The sequence below is a fragment of the Simochromis diagramma genome, unplaced genomic scaffold (genome assembly GCF_900408965.1).
Source record: "Simochromis diagramma unplaced genomic scaffold, fSimDia1.1 OVJJ01000602.1, whole genome shotgun sequence".
In the NCBI taxonomy this organism is placed as follows: Eukaryota; Metazoa; Chordata; class Actinopteri; order Cichliformes; family Cichlidae; genus Simochromis; species Simochromis diagramma.
This window is the reverse complement of record NW_024387040.1, coordinates 7,652,886-7,671,738: the sequence shown is the minus strand read 5'-3', so window position 1 is coordinate 7,671,738 and position 18,853 is coordinate 7,652,886. Positions and strand designations below refer to the sequence as shown.

Here is an 18,853-nt window from a genome sequence, read left to right as displayed (position 1 = left end):
ACCCTACCTCCATATCCACAGCTGGCCCTCAAAAATGGACATCATGCTGTGACATAACACCTCTTGTTTAAGTAAAGAATGACTTTTAATGCTTTGATACACAGGTCAGGACACTTTATTGGGCCTGCGACTAATTGCTGTTGTCATTATTGATTACTGAGACATTTTCCAGCCCAGTGAGTCATCCAGTGGCTGGTTTTATCCAAGTAACAGATAAAATGCATCCTAATTGTTTTTGCTTTACTTTTCTGTCAGCTAACTAATCAATTAATCAACTGGTTTTTGCACTCTGTGGCAACACTACAAGGGTTCAAAATTAATAATTGTGGCTGCAGTAACCACATACCTGGAGAACAGAGACGTATCATTAAAGATTTGTTCAACATTTTACAAAGATGAGACCATTGATGCCACTCATGCCTGCACTATAAATATCAAGCAACAACTAGCATCTATAGTTAGCTTACTTTAGCACAAAACTACACCTAAAATGCCACATAATTGGGTGGGTGTCTGTGATCTCATGCCTCCGGCAATGACCCTCGCAGAACTCCACACTGCTTAGAAGCAGAATCTGCAAAAGATCTTTTATTTTGAAAATCCACCACCAGTTTCTCTAGGGTGCTCCTGTTTTTGACTTCCTGCTCTCGTCATCAGTCCCATCTACGCTAACATGGCTTCCATTTAAAAAAAAAAACATGACTTTATTTAATACAATGTTAAACTGATGGCTACTACTGCTTCAATCTTCGAGGCCATGAATACCCGAAATCTTTAAAGGGTTGGAAATACTAGTTGGCTGATTGTGTTGACTCTGCACTGAAGTGAAAAAAAAAATTAGATAAAGTTATTTCTAGAAATGCTGAAACACTGTTCTGAGATGTGTGTGTGTGTGTGTTTTTTTAAAGGATTGGGATTATCTTCTATTGAGAGGGAGTGGGTAGACTTTGGAAGTTAGCACAAATTGGGAGACCTCCTCCTTGATTTCCATATTAACCCAGTTTCAGAGGAAATGGGGAAAAAGCAGAGAGTACAGAAAATAATATATTAAAAAAAAAACTTTAATTACACGGCCTGCTTTGGTAAAAGGAAGCAAAATAGAAAAAAAACTGCTGACACCTTCACAATAAAATACCCCGAGGTAGACAAGAGTGTCTTAGTGTGGATACATAAGAACATGAAGACTCATGAAGAATGTAATGTGGATGATCATTTCTTTGGAGATTTGTCTGTTTGCATCAGCCGCAGCACAGCTTGTGAGTCTGTGTGTGAGAGCGTCATCATGGCAGAATATGATCCTCGAGGCACCTCGAGGCAGGAACATCTAAATATGTTTTTGAGTACTTTGGCAGGTGTTCGTGTGTTTGTTTGTATGGAAGTGGACAGATTTGTGACCGGATACGCAAAATTTACCAGGCGTGTGAGTTCAAAATGAAGACCAAATTCAGCCCACGGGTACCGAGTACTCATCTTATCACGTAACAGTTTAGTAATAAACTGGGTACTCACAGGCTAGAGCGTCAGCATGTAGCCGGTGTGATCCCCATGCAAGATTGGCCTCTAGTCGTATTTTCATTTTAGCTTTTATTTATTTATTTTGCCGTGCTCACAGAATCCGTCTCCAACCGAAATGCAATTACTGCGCTGTGCTTGTTCACTGTAGGAAAATATATACAGGCAAAAAAGACTAATGTTAGATTAATGTTGTACCTAATATGCAAGTAATGAAACATTATTTAGTTGCCTCATCGGCACACTCAGTCTTGCTCTGTCATTCTCCATTGGACTCCTGATGAGCAGCATCTACTGCACAGACACATGATGTGTGGGAGTAACTAGGTCTGCCACATCAACTCTTCCTCAGGTCCCCGAAGGAGTAACCTGGTTTATTCTGGGCTGGGCCAACCGTTCTTCACCCGGCCTGTTGCCATGCAGGGTGGCTGAGGGCAGGGAAGGGTTGCATCATTTTATATGTGACTGACTATCGTTTTCAGTGCTTATGAAAACACATTCTTATTTTTGCACTCAAAAGCATGAAAACAGCTCTTTACTAATCAATCTCTATTCATCACGAACATAAGACCCAAAATTTACCGCATCCATAGCAACATATTAACCCCCTTTTAAGCCAAACCTAAACCACTGGTGCAAATGATTGTCTAAACGTTTCAGCTACGCTTTCTTTGATCACACTGAGCTTTAGCATGACAATATTTTATAATTTAACATTAATTTGTCAGCTAAAATCACAATTAACTGCTTCCTTGCAGATTTTATTAACTGTAGCTAGCGAGAATGAGCTAATATGTGATGAGACTTAAATTTTTTTTAAATTGTTTGTAAAAATATGATATAATACAAGACTACGACAGGTATCAGCATGCTCACTAGCTAATCTTCCCGTCTTCAAAGAGACCTTGGCGGGTTGAAAAGTCTGTTTGCTGTCAGTTGGTTATTTCTTGCTAAAATTCAAAAATTCCAGCTCAGTTTTTTTCCCTCACTTGGTGCAAAAGATGAGGCTAAACCCACCTACTTGTTTAATACTGGAGACAATAAAACGTGACAGCCATCCACTGAATACCCTAACTTATTTAAAAAGAAGTAAGATTTTGAACAAAGATGCTTCAGTATGAACTGTAGATTAGGTAGATCATTTAATATCCTTAAACATACCATCTGACTTCCTGCCGTCATGTCTCATTTTTAATGCAATGCTTCAAATCTTTACCCTCGTCTTCAGGGAATGCTTTTCTAGACGTTGTTCTAAAAGCATATGTGATTACCCGGGAAATGCATTTTAATTTGATGCAGCTCTCCAAAGTCTGTGGCTTACTGCTATCATAAGCTAGGCTAAAGTACAGCGGATAAGTGCTACATGTTTCCCTCGGGGCACACTATTAAACACTTAACCAACAGTGTGGTATCGATTGGCGGTTATCTTTCCTCCACTCGGGCCAATATTGTCTGAAACATCCAGACTTTATTTCAGATTTAAGCTATTTAGGTGATGCTTCTATTGATCAGCAACAAGTGCAAATGCAGCATAAACACCTTAAGTAACCACTACAAAATCCATCATATCAAAACAATACAAAAAAAAATCTGCAAGGACAGAGAAAGAGCGCCAGAGCTCAGGAGGCAAATCCAGGAATAATCATGTATGAAGTGCCGAGTAAAGTAACTGTAAGTATTAAAAGATGCTACAGCAGGTTTAACAAAAGACATGAGCTCTTCAGGGGAAGGAAAAATGTAATAATAGAGATGATTTATGCCCCACAGCCATATTCAACAGGCGGTATGTTTTGATCTGAAAGTCTGATTTATCTTTATTCATTTCTGTATTTCCATGTGCATTACAGAGCATGCATAAATATAATTATCATTTCAAAGCCACAACTGCCACACAGGAAGCCCAGAATAACCTGTAAACACTTCATTAATCATATCCTGATCACTTTAGCTTTTGTTCCCATACATTGTTCCTTATTTGCAGACTACATCTGGCCGGACTCGGTGCGTTGATCTGAGTCTATTTATTTTCATAACATGAGTTGCGGCGCTAATACACCTGTTCCAATAAATCTTAATTTGTCTCCTGGGTCCGTCTGCCTCATCTTCTGAATGTACAGTCTTTTGGAAATGCTTTGCTGACTGTCAGCTTTAGTGTTTCCTCATGTTATCCAAGAGCATTAGCTTTCACAGTTTAAATAGCTTTAGCAGCAGCCGGGCGTCTCTCTGTCTGTCACAGCGAGAGGAGAGACGTGCCTGGATTTAGAGCGCTTTACCTTTTTCAGCTGAAAATCTTCTTTATTCCTGCCAACGTGCTGCTTATCCAGTCACAGCTTCTCTTGAACATCACTGATTTATGGGATGGTGCATTTGAGGGCTGATCAATTGATTGATTCTGTGACCTACTTTATGTATTATGGATTACATTGATTGAGCTTTAATTGCGCTGCAGTCTTGCCACTGCAAGACAGCACATACTGATGTATCGTCAGCTTAATGCTCCCTTAAGCCTCGCAGGAGATGATCAGAAAATCACTGCAAATAGACTTCAGCTGGACGGTTCGGACATTCATAGATCCGTTCCACTCATAGTGACATATTTTAGGAAAATTATTTTGCCGTTTGACTGATTCCCACGTGTCAACCCTCTGCATACCAAACACATGCTGGGAACCTCCAGGCCTGGAATTAAAATGTTGTTTTTTTATCTGTCAAAAAAATAGAAGGAAAGAAAAATGTGTTTTCCTCCAAGCTGTCAGCTACAATAACCATTCCTGCTTGTTTTGATCTCCTCAATATTGTAAATATACTCACTAAAGTGACAGGATAATGCTTTGTGATTCATTGTGCATGTGGCTCTGAATGGCTCGGCACCACCTCGATAGACCAGTCAACTGTTATATTTGCCAAACAAGGATTTCTTTGTTGTTAAACACCTGACTTCTATATTTAATGCACTAAATCACAGTGTGTGTGTGTGTTTTCATATCTGGTTGCCATCGGGAATGTCCCTGACAACAGAGAAGGAAGTAACATGTGCCATCACCATGGAAACCAGTGAAGGATGCAGAGCATCAAACATTGAACAGTTTTCCGTCACTTGTTATGTCACCAGCCTCCCTTTATTTCTTACATAATTGTCACTGATAGTGTAATAATTTATAAAAATATATCACAAAACACTCTTATTTTGGGATCATATCAACTGCGACACCCGGAAAAAAAAAAAGAGGGATTGTTGGCAAAGAGGAAGGAGACAGTTGACGTTCTGTGATGCACACACGTCTGTGATGATCTGAGTCTGTAGGTGGGAAGTTTTCCTCTGCGCCGTTGGAGTTCTCGAAATAACTCCGGAGCGTTGCACCGTGCTGTCTATGCTAATTCACCTCCTCCCACAGGCTTATTCCTGTACAGAGCTGTCATTTAATGATTCACAGGGAAGAGGGGGGGAAGCTGGAGAGGGACACACCCGCATCTCGTTAAAACTAAGAATTCAATTTAGAGCATCGTTAGACATCACATTATTATCTTTCACGCAGAATCACTGTAGCCAAAAGAAAACTGCTGTTTCCATTTGCAGCCATTTATATTTGGTGGTATGGCTGTGCTGTAGGACACACCCAATCACTATCCACTTGTATATGGAGAAAGAAGGAGTCGGGAGAACCGACACAGAATACTAAACATCTGATTAAGCCAGAGAAGGCATGAAAAGAAGTGAAAAGGAGGTTATAGACTGGAGGTGGGTTGTAAAGTGGCTTGCAGTTATGCAGTAACTTCAGACAGGCCCATACAGCTCAAAATATTGAGCCTCATATAAGACTGGATTGCTAATTGGACGTGTAGAACGGTATCAAATGATTGCACCTGAGCGTAACTTATTTACCTGAATTAACACTAAGCTTGATCTCCAAAAGAGATGTTTCACTCTTAATGCAGAGAGACATCCACTGATCATGGTCATTTCGGCTTTTAATGATTTCTTGTGATTTCTTCTGTTTCCTGCATACAGTAGCTCAATCTTTGTCTCGTCTGACCATATGTGTCCCAGTGTAGGTTACAGGAAATCCAAAATAAATTCAAATTTGTGCACCCAGTTCTTGTTTCTAAAGTCATTAAATGTACAATTATTCCACCCTGGAAAAAGAAAAAGCTAAGGAAACTTCTGACTACCGTCTGTGATTGAAAAATATATCATAAATCGTTTGATTTGCACTTGTCTGTTTTCAGAACCCTAGGCAGAAAGTTGCAGTATGTAGTGGACATCAGTTTTTGCGTATGCTTTGTTTCCCGATGTGTCATTAAATATCACTCATAGCATTGATGTTTGCTGTCATTGTCTGACATCTTGGGGCTAATTAATGGGAAGCTGTGGTGCATGGCCAAGTGCTGATTCACATCATTAAATCACAGCTAATCACAGCGGCATCCCTTACACATACTCTCACGTGGCAGCATAGATGATTGCACACATATGAGTGCACGCTCGTGGAGGAAGTAGCTCAGATTGAAACTGCAGGATTCATCTCCAGAGATCTTCTTAGACTTTCCTTTAGTGAGTTTAGCAAACAAGACGCATGGATTTATCTTCCAAGCTGAGAGAAGGTGACAACACGGGTCATTTATATTCTAGGCCTTGCATCTACACACTCCCTCCTGACCCCCGGAGCCTCGGCATCTTTCAGAGGTCTACACCATCCATTGAATTATGGGGCTGATAGGGGCTCTGTGGCGTGGGTTGCCTAGCAACTTGTATTGAGTGAGGCAGGAGGCCTGCTGATAGGGAGATTACTGGGGTTCCCGATAAAGTCCTTCCTGCCATGAACGCCGGCTTATCGTGGTGCTGTCGGAGGAAAAAATGTCAGCTATTAGCTCCCCAAAAACAGGAAACCAGAGGTATGAGGCACGGCAGGTGCCTCACATAAATATAACATTTTGCCTTTACATCATCAAAGCCACAAAAAAGGGGATGTAAAATTGTGTGTGTGCGTTTGTTTCTCACTTTAAGCTGTAAAAAGAAAAAACACTCATGAACCTGTTTTCACCATTTTCCTCTCTGTAGATGGAGTGTTTGGAAGGTGCCAAGAACTGGCCGGTGCAGACCTGCACACGTACGATATTTCTTCGTCTGCTCTGCAACGTCTCAGGATCCTCCTCCAGAAACTGGCTCACAGAGGTACAAACAGCCTGTCCATCTTTGTCCAACTTTCTTTTTGTCTCTTCGGCATCAGTCGCAGCAAATGCCTGTCAACTGCCATGGTGCAACGCAAGCCAAATAAGCCAAGCTGTCTCTTTGGCTAGGCGCAGCGCACCACCAGAGAGCTAGAACAGGTCATTTGACTCATATCAGGCTATTGTTGTGCCCCCATCGCCTAACTCTGGCAGCCAATCAGACCAGCACGTATGCCGCTCAGACATTTAAAGCTAATTTTGTGGATGAAAGGCTGTGAGGTGTGCAGTGTAATCACTTCAGACAGTGTGTACTGCTCACTCACTGGCAGCTGGCAGTGATTTTTTTTATATATATATATTTTTTTCATGGCTATACATCTTCAGAGATATATTACATAAGAACTAACTATATGTGCATCTAATTTAGATGGAAATCAGTAGGAATTCCAAATATCTGTTTCTTGTTTCCTATCATGGAGACATGCCAGCATTCCTTTGGATTTTGTATAATCAGTGCATCTAATGTGGGAAAATTGATATTCATGTCTTATACTAGTTGTGGGGAACAAAGTCTTCTCTTGCTGATACAGTGTGAACGCCAGCGCTAATTAGGAAGCATGAATCAGAGGGGAAAAAATAGCTTAAATTCTGTGTACAATGGAAAATATGAAGCAAACGATAGTATTTCATTTCACGGGCCTGTGATTTAATAATTTAATAGCATGTTTCCTGGAAGCAAATATGTAATTTGGTACTCATTATAAGTATAAATGTAGACACAACATGTTCAGGCAGTACGTTCCTAATTAATTACATCCAATTAAATGCCTGAGCGTGTGCACAGCAGGTCAGATGAACATGCAAAAAGAGGAAACATGTCTACAATTCAGCATAGACGGGAACGTTCATTATAAACTCGTTAAAATGAATAGGTACCAAGAAAATACATGTTTGTAACTGCAGCTATGACCCACCAGGGGGCAGTAGACACCTTTAACACAGACCGTGACCGGCCGCTCAGCCCTCCAAGCGTAATTGGCTTTGCAGGCCACTCTGAGCTTAATATCTTTTAACAGGCGTAAACCAGTGTTGAAAATCATTAAGAGTAAGCAGCCGGCCAGAGAAAATCAAAAAAAAGAAAGAAAAAAAAAGAGGGAGAAAATGGAGTGATGAATATTAAGCTAGGCGAGACCACACATTTATTCTAATTACTGCTTAGAAATAAACAAATGAGAGCGAGGTGGATGAGAAGAGATCCGGTGTGTAAATGTTTTTTTTCTGCTCTGTTTTAAGAGGTGTTTAACTCTTTTTCATTTCATTATGAGACTTCTTCGGTGACCTTGTATTTTAAGACTCCCGACACCACAAACATGACATCATCACTTTGAAACATGCTCGCCCATTCTGTCTCGTAGAATTACATCCACAGACACGGAGCATTATCTTCGGATGAGTCCACAATGCACTGTTAATGCTCGGTGGCACGTTATTCTTATCAGCTCAACAGCTATTGAAGTGTCATCTTTGAGACATTGGGGACCCTTTTTTGAGGCTAGACGGGGTTATAGAGACCATTGTACTGTAACCCAAATTGAAGAGATGAAGGGGAGGGAAAAAAACATCAATGGAATCGATTTACAATCCTCTTTATCTTGCAGGTAGAAATCACACAATCTCTGCTCAATGCACAACACCAATGTCATTCAGATCAATAGAAACTGACCCTTGTACAAAAGGGCTTGGGTTGTCTGGATGTGCCCCCATTGGCAGAGCACATTGTCTGGTATTAAATTTTCACCACAATACCTCTTGAATGCAAGACGCTGTCATCCAGCTGCAAATGACTTTTATATTACACGTCATCTAAAGCTTAGTTAGTATTCACCTGTGCACAGCTGCAGTCTTCCTACACTTTTCATATAGCTAGACTGCTGTCATACAGCTTTGGGATCATTACGGCTCTGCTAAATATGTGTGCTGCTGTAGCCTTGGATTGTGTGACTATACACACAGGAGCTAATTCAGTTACTGCAGCGATTTGAATTTGATGTTCAATATATTCAAATGATGAAGTATTTAATTGACCGTTCTCTAAAGCCCTCACTGGAACAGCAATTTTCCAATCACAGCAGTGCTTTCCCTACTTTGTGGAGGGCAGTGGGTTCTCCTGTGTTTTTTGTGTCATGTTATATTCTGTCCTCTCCTCTGGTCTCTGTTTCACCGGGTGATGGGAGTGGCTAACAAAGCAGATGAACTGAAGGTAAGGTCACAGAGAGAGTGCAATAAAGTTCTCCCAGTAGAAGTTAAGAGAAATAAATTAGCAAAATTAGGTGCATCGGACAACTTCTAGAACTCAACTCATAAACTTGACCACTATCTCTTTTGTGGTCGTCTGCTTTTGATGCTTGATTTATGCCACTGCAGATGTGTCCTGTCGTTTACGAAGGTATTTGTCTGCGGAGAGTCTACAGAGAGGAGTTTTCAACCACTGCAGACAGATAGGCAGTCCAAAACTGCCCATCTATCTGCCCACGCGCTACCATCACTGGACCATAATTTCCCCATTAACCGCTACACTGCTCGCAGTGCTTCTGCCCTCGCCACATATACTGCTTTTGTAATCCACATCTCCTCTGTAACAGCAATGCTGAAATTTTAGTTATATTTTGGAAAGGAGGAAGACGTTGTAGAGAGCCAAATCTGGGCAGTAGAGCAGATGGTGGGTGATGACTGTGTTGCTGTGGCCAGAAAAACTCATGCCTTTTAACTATGCTGTGAGCGGGCGCACAAATGCATCGAAGTTCAGGTCGTTTGTACTCAGATGTTTTGAGATGTCCACATTGCCAGTGTAATGGTGGGGGAATTCATTTAATCTGGGAAAAACAACAAGCAATCTCCTGGTTGTGCTCTTTACCTGATGCTCATTCTTCATGACTTCTGTTTGCTTTCTGTCCCAAGGCCCAGCTATCATCACCTACGATAATCCGTGGCATAAAACATGGGTTAGTTTAACATAAAAGTTGATACAAGTTTGTAGGCCATGGTATTATGAATACGCGCACATGTGCAAGTGAGGCCAAAACTGGACCAAGGAGCTAGCTAAAGAACAAAGGAGGAGTTCTCCAAGGAGCACAGGACCTTGAAGGGCGGAGAAGGTTTTGCTTTGTTATTAAAGGTGCTGTTACAAAAATTTTGACTGCAACTCATACCTGGGTCTTTTAAACAATCTCTGCCTGAGTCTACCGAAATTCCTGAAGATGCTAGAAGCTCAGTGTCGATAGCGAGCTACTAGCCCTGGCTAGAGCGAGTGTAGCTCTACTTTTACCTCATTCATTTACAGACATAGCAACCGTAGCTATGGAGGAGGAGGGACTTAGCAAGCAGTTGTGCTCCTAGAAGGTGAGTACAGTTCATACTAGGTCCAGATCAGTTTTTATGCTTTCGAGCGCCACAAGTTAAACATCAGAAAGAATTATGTCAGAATGCAAGACTGGTAATATAAAGTTGATGGAGCATATCAAACTGCAGTAACCTAAAGTTGATTGATTTCGTGACCCTCTGTAGAGCAGCACATAGTCTCATACAGACAAGTCAAATAAGATGATGCACTGTGACAGTTGCATTAGTTCTATTGACAGGAATCATCGGTCAGGGAGACTCAGTGACCATAAACTGACATCGTGTCCCTCCAGCGGTACGGAAACAACAGGTTACTCGTGGTCCTGCTTCGGATCCTGCGCAAACCTGCTTTCCTTGACAAACAAGCAACTAAAACTGCTGTTGTTGTTCACCATGTTCCACTCTGTCTGTTCCTTCACAGCCTAGCTAGATAGCAGCGGGGAGAAAAGATACACTTACAGGCTAATGTGCTGCATGAAAACTGGAGTTGTTATAAGGAAAACACGGGGGATCTACTCAATCATTCAGTGTGACTCTGGCTACTTTCTGCTGCAGGCTTTGACTCAGAGCAAATTATTTGCTGCAGTTTAACTACACGTCTTTGCACTCTTGTACTGTAGATGTTCTATGCACCATATAAACATATATTAGCATTTAACTGGGACGAGAATAGCTAAATCTAGGTGGGGCTGGAGCTTTTACGCTTTCATTAAATTTTATTTATTGAGGTGTGAGAGTACTGAGTTCTGAGTACTAACATGAACCCCACAGCAAATGCAGCAGTATGTTACAAATGGCACTCATACAGCATGTGCATTCATATAACAGAGCCTACATTGATTTAATGCACTTGTCAAATTCAGATTGACACATTTCACATTTCGACTAATTAAACAGAACTTGCTGCTAAGTAATTCAAGCTCTTTTCCATGAATGCCTTTAAATCAGTTAGTGCAAAGAAGTGAAGGAAAGGGAAAAATCTGCATTTCAAAAAAAGAAAAAACACCACATGAAACAACAAGTCATGTAGACAGGATCCCATCTAATAGGCTTTGAATATTTAGGAGCCCCCCACACACTCCCTCTCCCTCTGTCACACAGAAAACAGACAGGAGGCCAACAGAAATATCTTGCTTGTTTGAAAGCTGTTGCACTAATGGCAAGGCGTTAATTAACTGAGGCATTTGCCTGAGACGGGATGCTATCCTTAACAGGCGAAAAGCGGCAGCACTTGATGATGGAACCTGCTCTTTCTCTGGACTTACAGATGAATTTGCATGACATTTAGCTCCTCAGTGCCAGGATAATCAGCGGAGAGGTTGATTGAGAGGAGCCCAACCGTAAAGGCCCCACCACTTTTCTCCCTGACTTTTTTTCTTTTATAAAATGGCTCATTTTGATTCTGTAATTTGCGCCGGCATACTTTTTTCCTCAAGTGGGGCCCATCGCACGCAGACAAAACATTGGTATGTATGGAAATGAACGCATTCCCCAGGAGACAGAGGGGATAGAGGTGTCACAGTCGATGAAGCCGGCCTCATCCTGTTGCGGCGCCATTGCGCATTTACCACTTGAACCTATTTAACCCGCTACAGTAAACTGCAGGTGCCATATGGATCCTTTAGGGCTGAAGCCAGGCCCGATCCTCCCATCGCCCGCTGATGATGGCATAAATGATGATCACCACTGTAATATATAGCAAGTATACACCACACTGCGTAAGCCACGGGTAGTTAACTGTCATTGTTGTACGGATGGATGGCTGAGCTGCGTTCCAGAACAGTGACAACATACGCTGCTTTGTGCTCCATTCACTGCTGCCAAGAATGACTAGAGGCATCTGTAGCTACTCTGCATTGCTCAGATCCTCATCTGGTGCTTATGAATATCTATGAGAATATCCAGCGTGTATGGGTGAGAAACCCGGCTAATGAAGACATTCTGCAGTGTTGAAACGCTCATTCCTTCACAGATTTCTACTTCACAGTCTGTTTCCTTATTAAACCCAAGAGCAGCATTGGATTCTTTAGGTAGAAACCTCTTTAGAGTCTGGTAAAAAAAAGTTAGCTGTGTGGCAGCAATTAATTGATTCTCATTGTAAAACACTCTTACTCTGCAATCGCCGTGTCGTCTGTGTGTTCTTGTTTTTAAAATATAATATGGTTGGTGTTTCGTCGCTCTCTGCCAGTGGAATCCTGTGTCTCTTGGCTCATTGGGAATGGGGCCATGTTTTGGGTATCTTTTTTGCTTGGGTAGCTCCATCTGGTCTTGGCACCACTGTGCTTTGCCCCTGCCCAGGAGTTCTGCATCCCAACTATGTGTTGGCAATTAGCAAGGATGTTGGCACGGCGTCAGGCCACTGTGTGACATTCTCCCCGGGCTTGTTGATGGGCTGTGCTGTGCGCGCATATGTGTGTGTGCGTGTCCGTACATGTATGTGCAGACATGTGTCCCTACATGTGTGCACGTGTAGTCATGTCTTCAGTTTAGCTTGTCATAATTTTGGACTTCCTCTGTTCTTTCATCCTTTATCCTTGCTGTTTTGTACCATAATGTTTACTCTGCAATGCTGAGAGAACTACAGTATAACACTTTCTCTGAAGTCTTGTACAGTTGAATAGTTCTCCGTGCTGAACAGCAGAACAGTGTAAGCAACAATATAATAAAACTATCATATTTTAATATTACTTCTTTTTCGTTTTTCTTTTTTTTTCTACAGGTTTGACATGGCAGGATGACATCACTCAGCAGGTCATCTCCAGAGAGCTCTCCAAATTGAAGAACATCCCCCTCCACCATCAAGCCACCCCTCCAAGCCTCCTGACCACCTACAGCAGCTCCAGAGACAGGAAACTGAGGCCTGGACAAGATGAGTTGACTAGAAACCTTCATAAGTACCTGACGGGACTGGGCTTCCTGCCGCGGGCTGAAATAGATGGACAACCTGGAGTCCAACATGAGGTGGCCAATGTTCAAGTGAGAATCCAGCACTGAGTAAATGTGTAGGAGCCGCTGGGCATCTAAGTGAAATGAACAGTAACAAACACATAAAAATGACCCAAAAAAGCAGAAGGGCTGAAAAAAGGCTTGTGGTAGGATAATGTTAAAGTTAATTGTAACATTTTGCAGAACCTTACATGACAGGTTGATAACGTATGGTGGGAAAGGCATTTAAGAAGCAGCTGGATCTAAATGATTGAAAAATGATGAAGAAGGAAGTGTCAGGACTAAAGGTCAGGTTGTCTGCCATTTAATGTGTTTCAATCTAGTCCTTCAACTTTATGGCAGGGACATACTAAACTGAAATATGCTTTAATGGCTCATGTAAAAGTAGGTGCAACATTAAGGTTAGGATTTAGGAATCCATATCGTCCAAGTAAACATAAAGCGTCACATATTCTTGGCTAAATTATAGAAGGGCCTCTTCCCACTTCTTTTGACAAAGTGTCAGTATTCTCCTTCTGCTGGGGTCGCCCTCTTGTCTTTACTTTGCCTTTGTTTCTTGCTTTCTGTCTTCGCTTCCTCTCCCACTGAGCTGGGAGCCTTTTTATACAAAGATCTTCCATCACCTCTTTACATTATTCAGTCCTTATATTTCGGGTGGAACCCGGGCTTTGTGTGAAATGTGCTCTGCATCCTTCATAGCCGAGCTGCTTCCTGCTGTTGTGTCAGTGCAGCCATAATGCAAAGTTGAAGAGTTCAGGACCTTCCTTATTGATGAAATGAGCTCCTTTGTTGTGTGGTGTGATGGAAAAAGGCAAACATGGTTAGCATGAATGGCAGAGCAGCCCCCATCTTGCTGTGCTAATGCCATTATAACCTCTCAGTACGGCGGGGTTGGAAAGACTGACATTTTCTCTATATACATTTGAAGGACGGAAAATGGCAAGGGAGATAGCTAGTATTAGTGCAACAGCAACATGGATAATGATGCTGTTCAGTGGAATGGATATACTGTATGCTGAATTGAAGCGTGGGCTCTTATGATTCACACGAGAGGAATTATTTTTCTTCCTCTCTTAGAGCACAATCGCACATTTTGGTGCCAATATTAATAACAGCTACAATACCAAATGGTTAAAATGCCTCTAAACGTCTTTGTATCATTTTAATGTAAATACATTATTCATCATGTGTCAAATATATACTCATATGACGAACTTTTAAATCAGATGACTCAGTTTTCTCTCTCTCTTTAGATAAGGCATTGCTGCTACCTCTCAGATAGAGGGGGTATATTTTTTAAAGTTTGTTGTGTGCTGTGGAAATGCATGAAATTACTCTTTGAGTGACACTATCTCATCTATGATTTCCATAATGCAATTTCCAAGAGCAGTTGTCTTTGATCTGGATTCCACATTCATATCCTGTTCCGTCTCGTCGAGCTAAGGTTGCTTCTCTTTTTATACTGAAGCCTGTCACAACAATGCTGACCCAGTACAACCCATTTCAATGTTGTCACAAAGAAAAAAATACTAGGTTATACTTATCATATGACTGATATGTCGCAACAAACTCTACAGCCATGCTAGCAGTTTCACAAGCTTGTATTTAAGCATGCTAACAGTGATAGCATAGTGACATGGCTTCAAATCATCATACTCTATACATTAAGGGCTAAAGCTAATAATACTTTTAGCAAGATGAAAAGATTTATAATTCTTTATGTCTAAGCACTATTTTAACACCCAGTGTGTAGGTTAGCTAGTACGAAGATAATGCTAGTTAAGCTAACACATAACTAGCATTAAAAAGACACTTTTCTAATTACATACAGCCCTACAGAAATATTGCTTAAAGCTTGTTATTATCCATCTTTAACCTTAAAAAGCTACATGGTCTTAGCTTTAGCTTAACTTCGAGAAATATATAACCCTACAGCCGACATTTGGAAGTTATAGTTTGTCTGCTGCAGGCTATCCAGTTTTGTCTCCTTAAAGTTTTTCAGTTTGAAAAACTTTTTCAGCTTGTACAATAAATAATTCTGGATAATTTACCCTGTTAGCGCCTCTCAGCACAAGGATGCTTTTAGGTATTTGACACAGCTGACAAAGAGGCACCTTCACATAAGGCGTAAATTATTTTCCCTTCCACTATGGGGTGGCTGTGGCTCAGGAGGTAGACTTTAAGTTTTTTGTTTTTTTGAACAAAACGTTTTGCACAAAATGGATGGATGAATGTTAAGGAATGACAGCTATTTTTACACACAGTCCCACAATTTTAGGTGCTAAAAATTCAGTTGAGAAGCAGTTTCACAGCGAGGAACAGAGGCAAAACTACAAAAATAGTGTCTTTGCCTAACCAATTATAGACCCAATAGTACATATCCATTCATTGTTGCTTGCATGTAGGGTTTGGGTGCAATGTTAATAGCACCCAAACCCTATGCCTAAGCCTACTCTTAGATGGACCAGGGTGGATCTGGTGGATGATATTACTTAGAGGTTAGTTTTCTTCACTCTGTCATAGTTACAACTTACTAACAGGCCGATCCATTATAGCTAGCTTGGTGAAAATGTGTGACACATTGACAATTGTCTAAATGTGGTATACTGAGTATATTGTGTTGTGTGTAGAAAGAAGACATCAAATCTGATGACCGTTCAGAGCCCAGCCAGCCAAAGCCCAAGCAGGGCTGGAAGGAGACCACAATCTATAGTCTTCAGAAAGGAGCCGGCCAGCCTCCAATCACCAAAGTCGTTACACAGAGTGGAGAGGGCAGGCATCCCAAGCTCAGTAAAGCTTACTCCAACCAGAACCCAGGAAAGAGCACGCTGCTTTCCAGCCATATGGAACGGCTTCTTTCCGGGGCACCAGGCACTCAGCAGGGCAGTCCAGGTGGCGAGGCGATGTGGCCCAAAGGAAAGCTCCACTACCTCAGCTACGTGCGACCAGCTTTAAACGACCACACAGAGCCACAGACTCAGGTTGCTTTTGGCTCCAAAGCCCAAAAGCCTAATCTAGACCAACTGCTATTCAAGGCTGACTCGAACCGACTCACCGCAAAACAGCCTCTTAGGGCCATGGATGGTACGATCAATTATAGTTGCTTTTTTCTCCTCTACATTTTCAGGAAAATTTAGCATTTTGGTGCTTTTTTTAATGCATTTATAAATGCTCTAGCAACCCTTCTTTTCCTGTCCAGAGCGATTCATCCAGAATCTGGTAAACCAACTGGGGAGGCACAGCATCAACATGGATGCTTTGATGGGCAAAGATTTGGACCAGCTGGCTGAAGTCATCACAGGAGCTCTGCGGGAGGTGGATGTGGAGCGCCCTGTGCTTGAAGCTCAGCCAGGACCAGGAGCCACTGACTCCAGGGGGAACATGGAGGGTAACAGGGAGCCCCAGGCAGCAATGCATTTGAATCAGGACCAGGACCTGAAATCAGATAAAGAGCAGGATCTAAACCAGAAAAACACACTGAGAATGAAACAGCAAGGTCCGTATGTCTACTGGTGAAAGAGAGAATAAAAGCTTGCAGCATTCATGGTAGTGATGAGCATATAAATGTAAGAGAGAATAAGACATTGTAAGCTGAAGATGCTTTAGTAAGGCTTTGTTTATGTAATTTCTGTTCAAAGTGCTGCCAGAGGTATTTTTGAGTCTTTCATTTTGAGTCATAACTGTTTTTCCTTGCTAAATACAAAAGAGTACTTCAGTTTTCACACAATCTGCTCACATATATTGTGTTTGTTTCCAGGCCAGAAAATAGACGGCGCAGACAAAGAGCCCGTTGACAAGGTGAATGTAAAATTAATTTGCCCAACCAACAAATTGGTTTCTCAGGGAGTGAGACATGTCCAAACTTGCATTTTATTTTCTTTTGAACACTTTTCAAACGGGGATGATTTGAAAGTTGTGCAGACTACCATTTACTTTGGCATTATTAGAACTTGAAAGCAAATTTGCAGCTGCAGAAACGTAGAAAATTCCTTGATTGTTGTCTGACCCCAGCGTTTTCGCTGGATGGAACGTTTTGAAATCAGAATTATTTTGCACAATGTCACAAAACTCTTGTTTAACAATGGTAAATGAGTAAATCTACTAAGCAGCCTTTAAAATTGGTAAAAAAAAAAAAGATGTTATTAGACCTTGGACTGGCAGTTACACTGAGAAACGCTGGTGAATGCAGAACAAATTCATATCTTTTCAGTTGCTGATAACAGACTTTCTCTTGATTAATTCTCTTTTGTAAGGAGACAAAAGTAATGTGTAGGTAGACCTAAAAGGAAAATGTCTCCACTATTCTAAAGAGAATTCATTCTTGATTCACAACAGCATACCGCCTTCTTCTCCAAGCTGCTGGACTACCTCAACATGGAGCCCTTTGGTAACGCTCCAGAGGTCAACAGTGGGCAACCAGCCCCGCTCCAGAAAATGGTAGGACTGGAGACCGTGCATAGCCGCACAACGCAAGACCAAGTTCCCGTCCCCCACCGCTGGGAGGAGAAGACCATGACAGCACCTGCGAAGGAAGGGTCCACTTTGCGGCTGACCGGTGGGGCAGAGGACCCTGACGTTCAGGTCGATTCTGACATTGACAAGTGGATGCAGAGGATTCAAGGCCCAGAAGGAAGGAAGCAGCTGGAGGAGCCACAGAAGAAGGACATGAAAGTCAAAACCCAGCTGGTCCACGTGGGAGTGAAGGAGTTTTCCAGCAGAGGGAAGGACAGACACTTTGGCTACATCATCACCGGCACAGAGTAAGTATGATTCAAACATATGATGTTTATACATATATAAGAAATTACTACCTCTCATATTTTCCTAAACTTGACAAAAGTTTTTTGGTGAAACAAAATCCAAACTAAACCCTAAGCCTTCTGAAGATCACAGTAATGCTGTTGACCAGAAAAACCTGTTTGTCTAAATTAGGATTTATGGATGAGGGGCTCCATGTTTTACTGAGCCAGATGCCCTGATAAGAGCCACCAGGTCACTGAACACCTTAGATGTGATTATTTAGACAGATAGTTGAGTTTATATTGTTAAAGCAAATGTAATTTCCTTAACAACATGACTGCGACCTTATCTTATCAACTTCCTATTCATATTATTAGTTGCTCAATTACATATCACTAAATTAAGCTTGCTTGATACAGAGATGCTGCTTGGGAGCCAGATATCACCCTAATGACTAATAACTGAATCTGCTTTTGCAACAAAGTGCACATTTTTAATGTCTCGATGCATGCTCAATCATCCAGGTAAGGAAATCCCAAAAAGTTTCTCCCACTTTTTGGAACAATTTTAATATCTTTCTAAATTTTAGGTTGGAATAGTTGACATCTCTAAAACAAAGAGAACCAAACTAGTGCTGTTTTCTTGAATGGGATGTTAAGTGTAAGACAGGAGCTTTTTAAATCCTGCTGTGATGGACTGCAAATGCTGAGAAAATCTTTTCTGCGTAAGTCGTTTAAGCATAAACTAAAGAGAAGTGGGCCAAGAACAAAGCCCAGTGGGATTCCTGTTTTAGATAAATGATCATCATTCACACACACTGATCGTGGTTGTGAAACATGTGGAAAAGTCCATTTGATGCTTCTAAACATAAATAATGATATAAATAATAACAATTAAGATTGTATAGAAAATGAAGGATTCTTATCTAGAAAACTTGTAGGCTGGATGTGACTGATGAAATTTGAGTGCACGGATAACTTTTACTTTACAGTAATATGAAATTCAATAGTTTTTAGTACCACCTTTAGCAGTGCTCGCTTTCACCGTGGAGGAATTTTCGCCACTCTTCTTTACAGAGCTTTCTTAA

At 41.4% G+C, this 18,853-nt stretch overlaps 1 protein-coding gene across 2 annotated transcripts in view; it reads left to right on the top strand.

Moving 5' to 3' along the window:
- ptprn2 (protein tyrosine phosphatase receptor type N2) overlaps positions 1-18,853 on the top strand; it is a 144,727-nt gene that overhangs the window by 22,169 nt on the left and 103,705 nt on the right. Inside the window, exons 3-8 of one of the 2 annotated variants that reach the window (XM_040044395.1) lie at positions 6,572-6,685; positions 12,800-13,041; positions 15,657-16,110; positions 16,226-16,522; positions 16,784-16,824; positions 17,362-17,786. In XM_040044395.1, the coding sequence (XP_039900329.1) occupies positions 6,572-6,685; positions 12,800-13,041; positions 15,657-16,110; positions 16,226-16,522; positions 16,784-16,824; positions 17,362-17,786 (1,573 nt within the window). Of the gene's footprint in view, positions 1-6,571; positions 6,686-12,799; positions 13,057-15,656; positions 16,111-16,225; positions 16,523-16,783; positions 16,825-17,361; positions 17,787-18,853 lie in introns of both variants that reach the window. The other variant, XM_040044394.1, reaches the window with a different exon arrangement.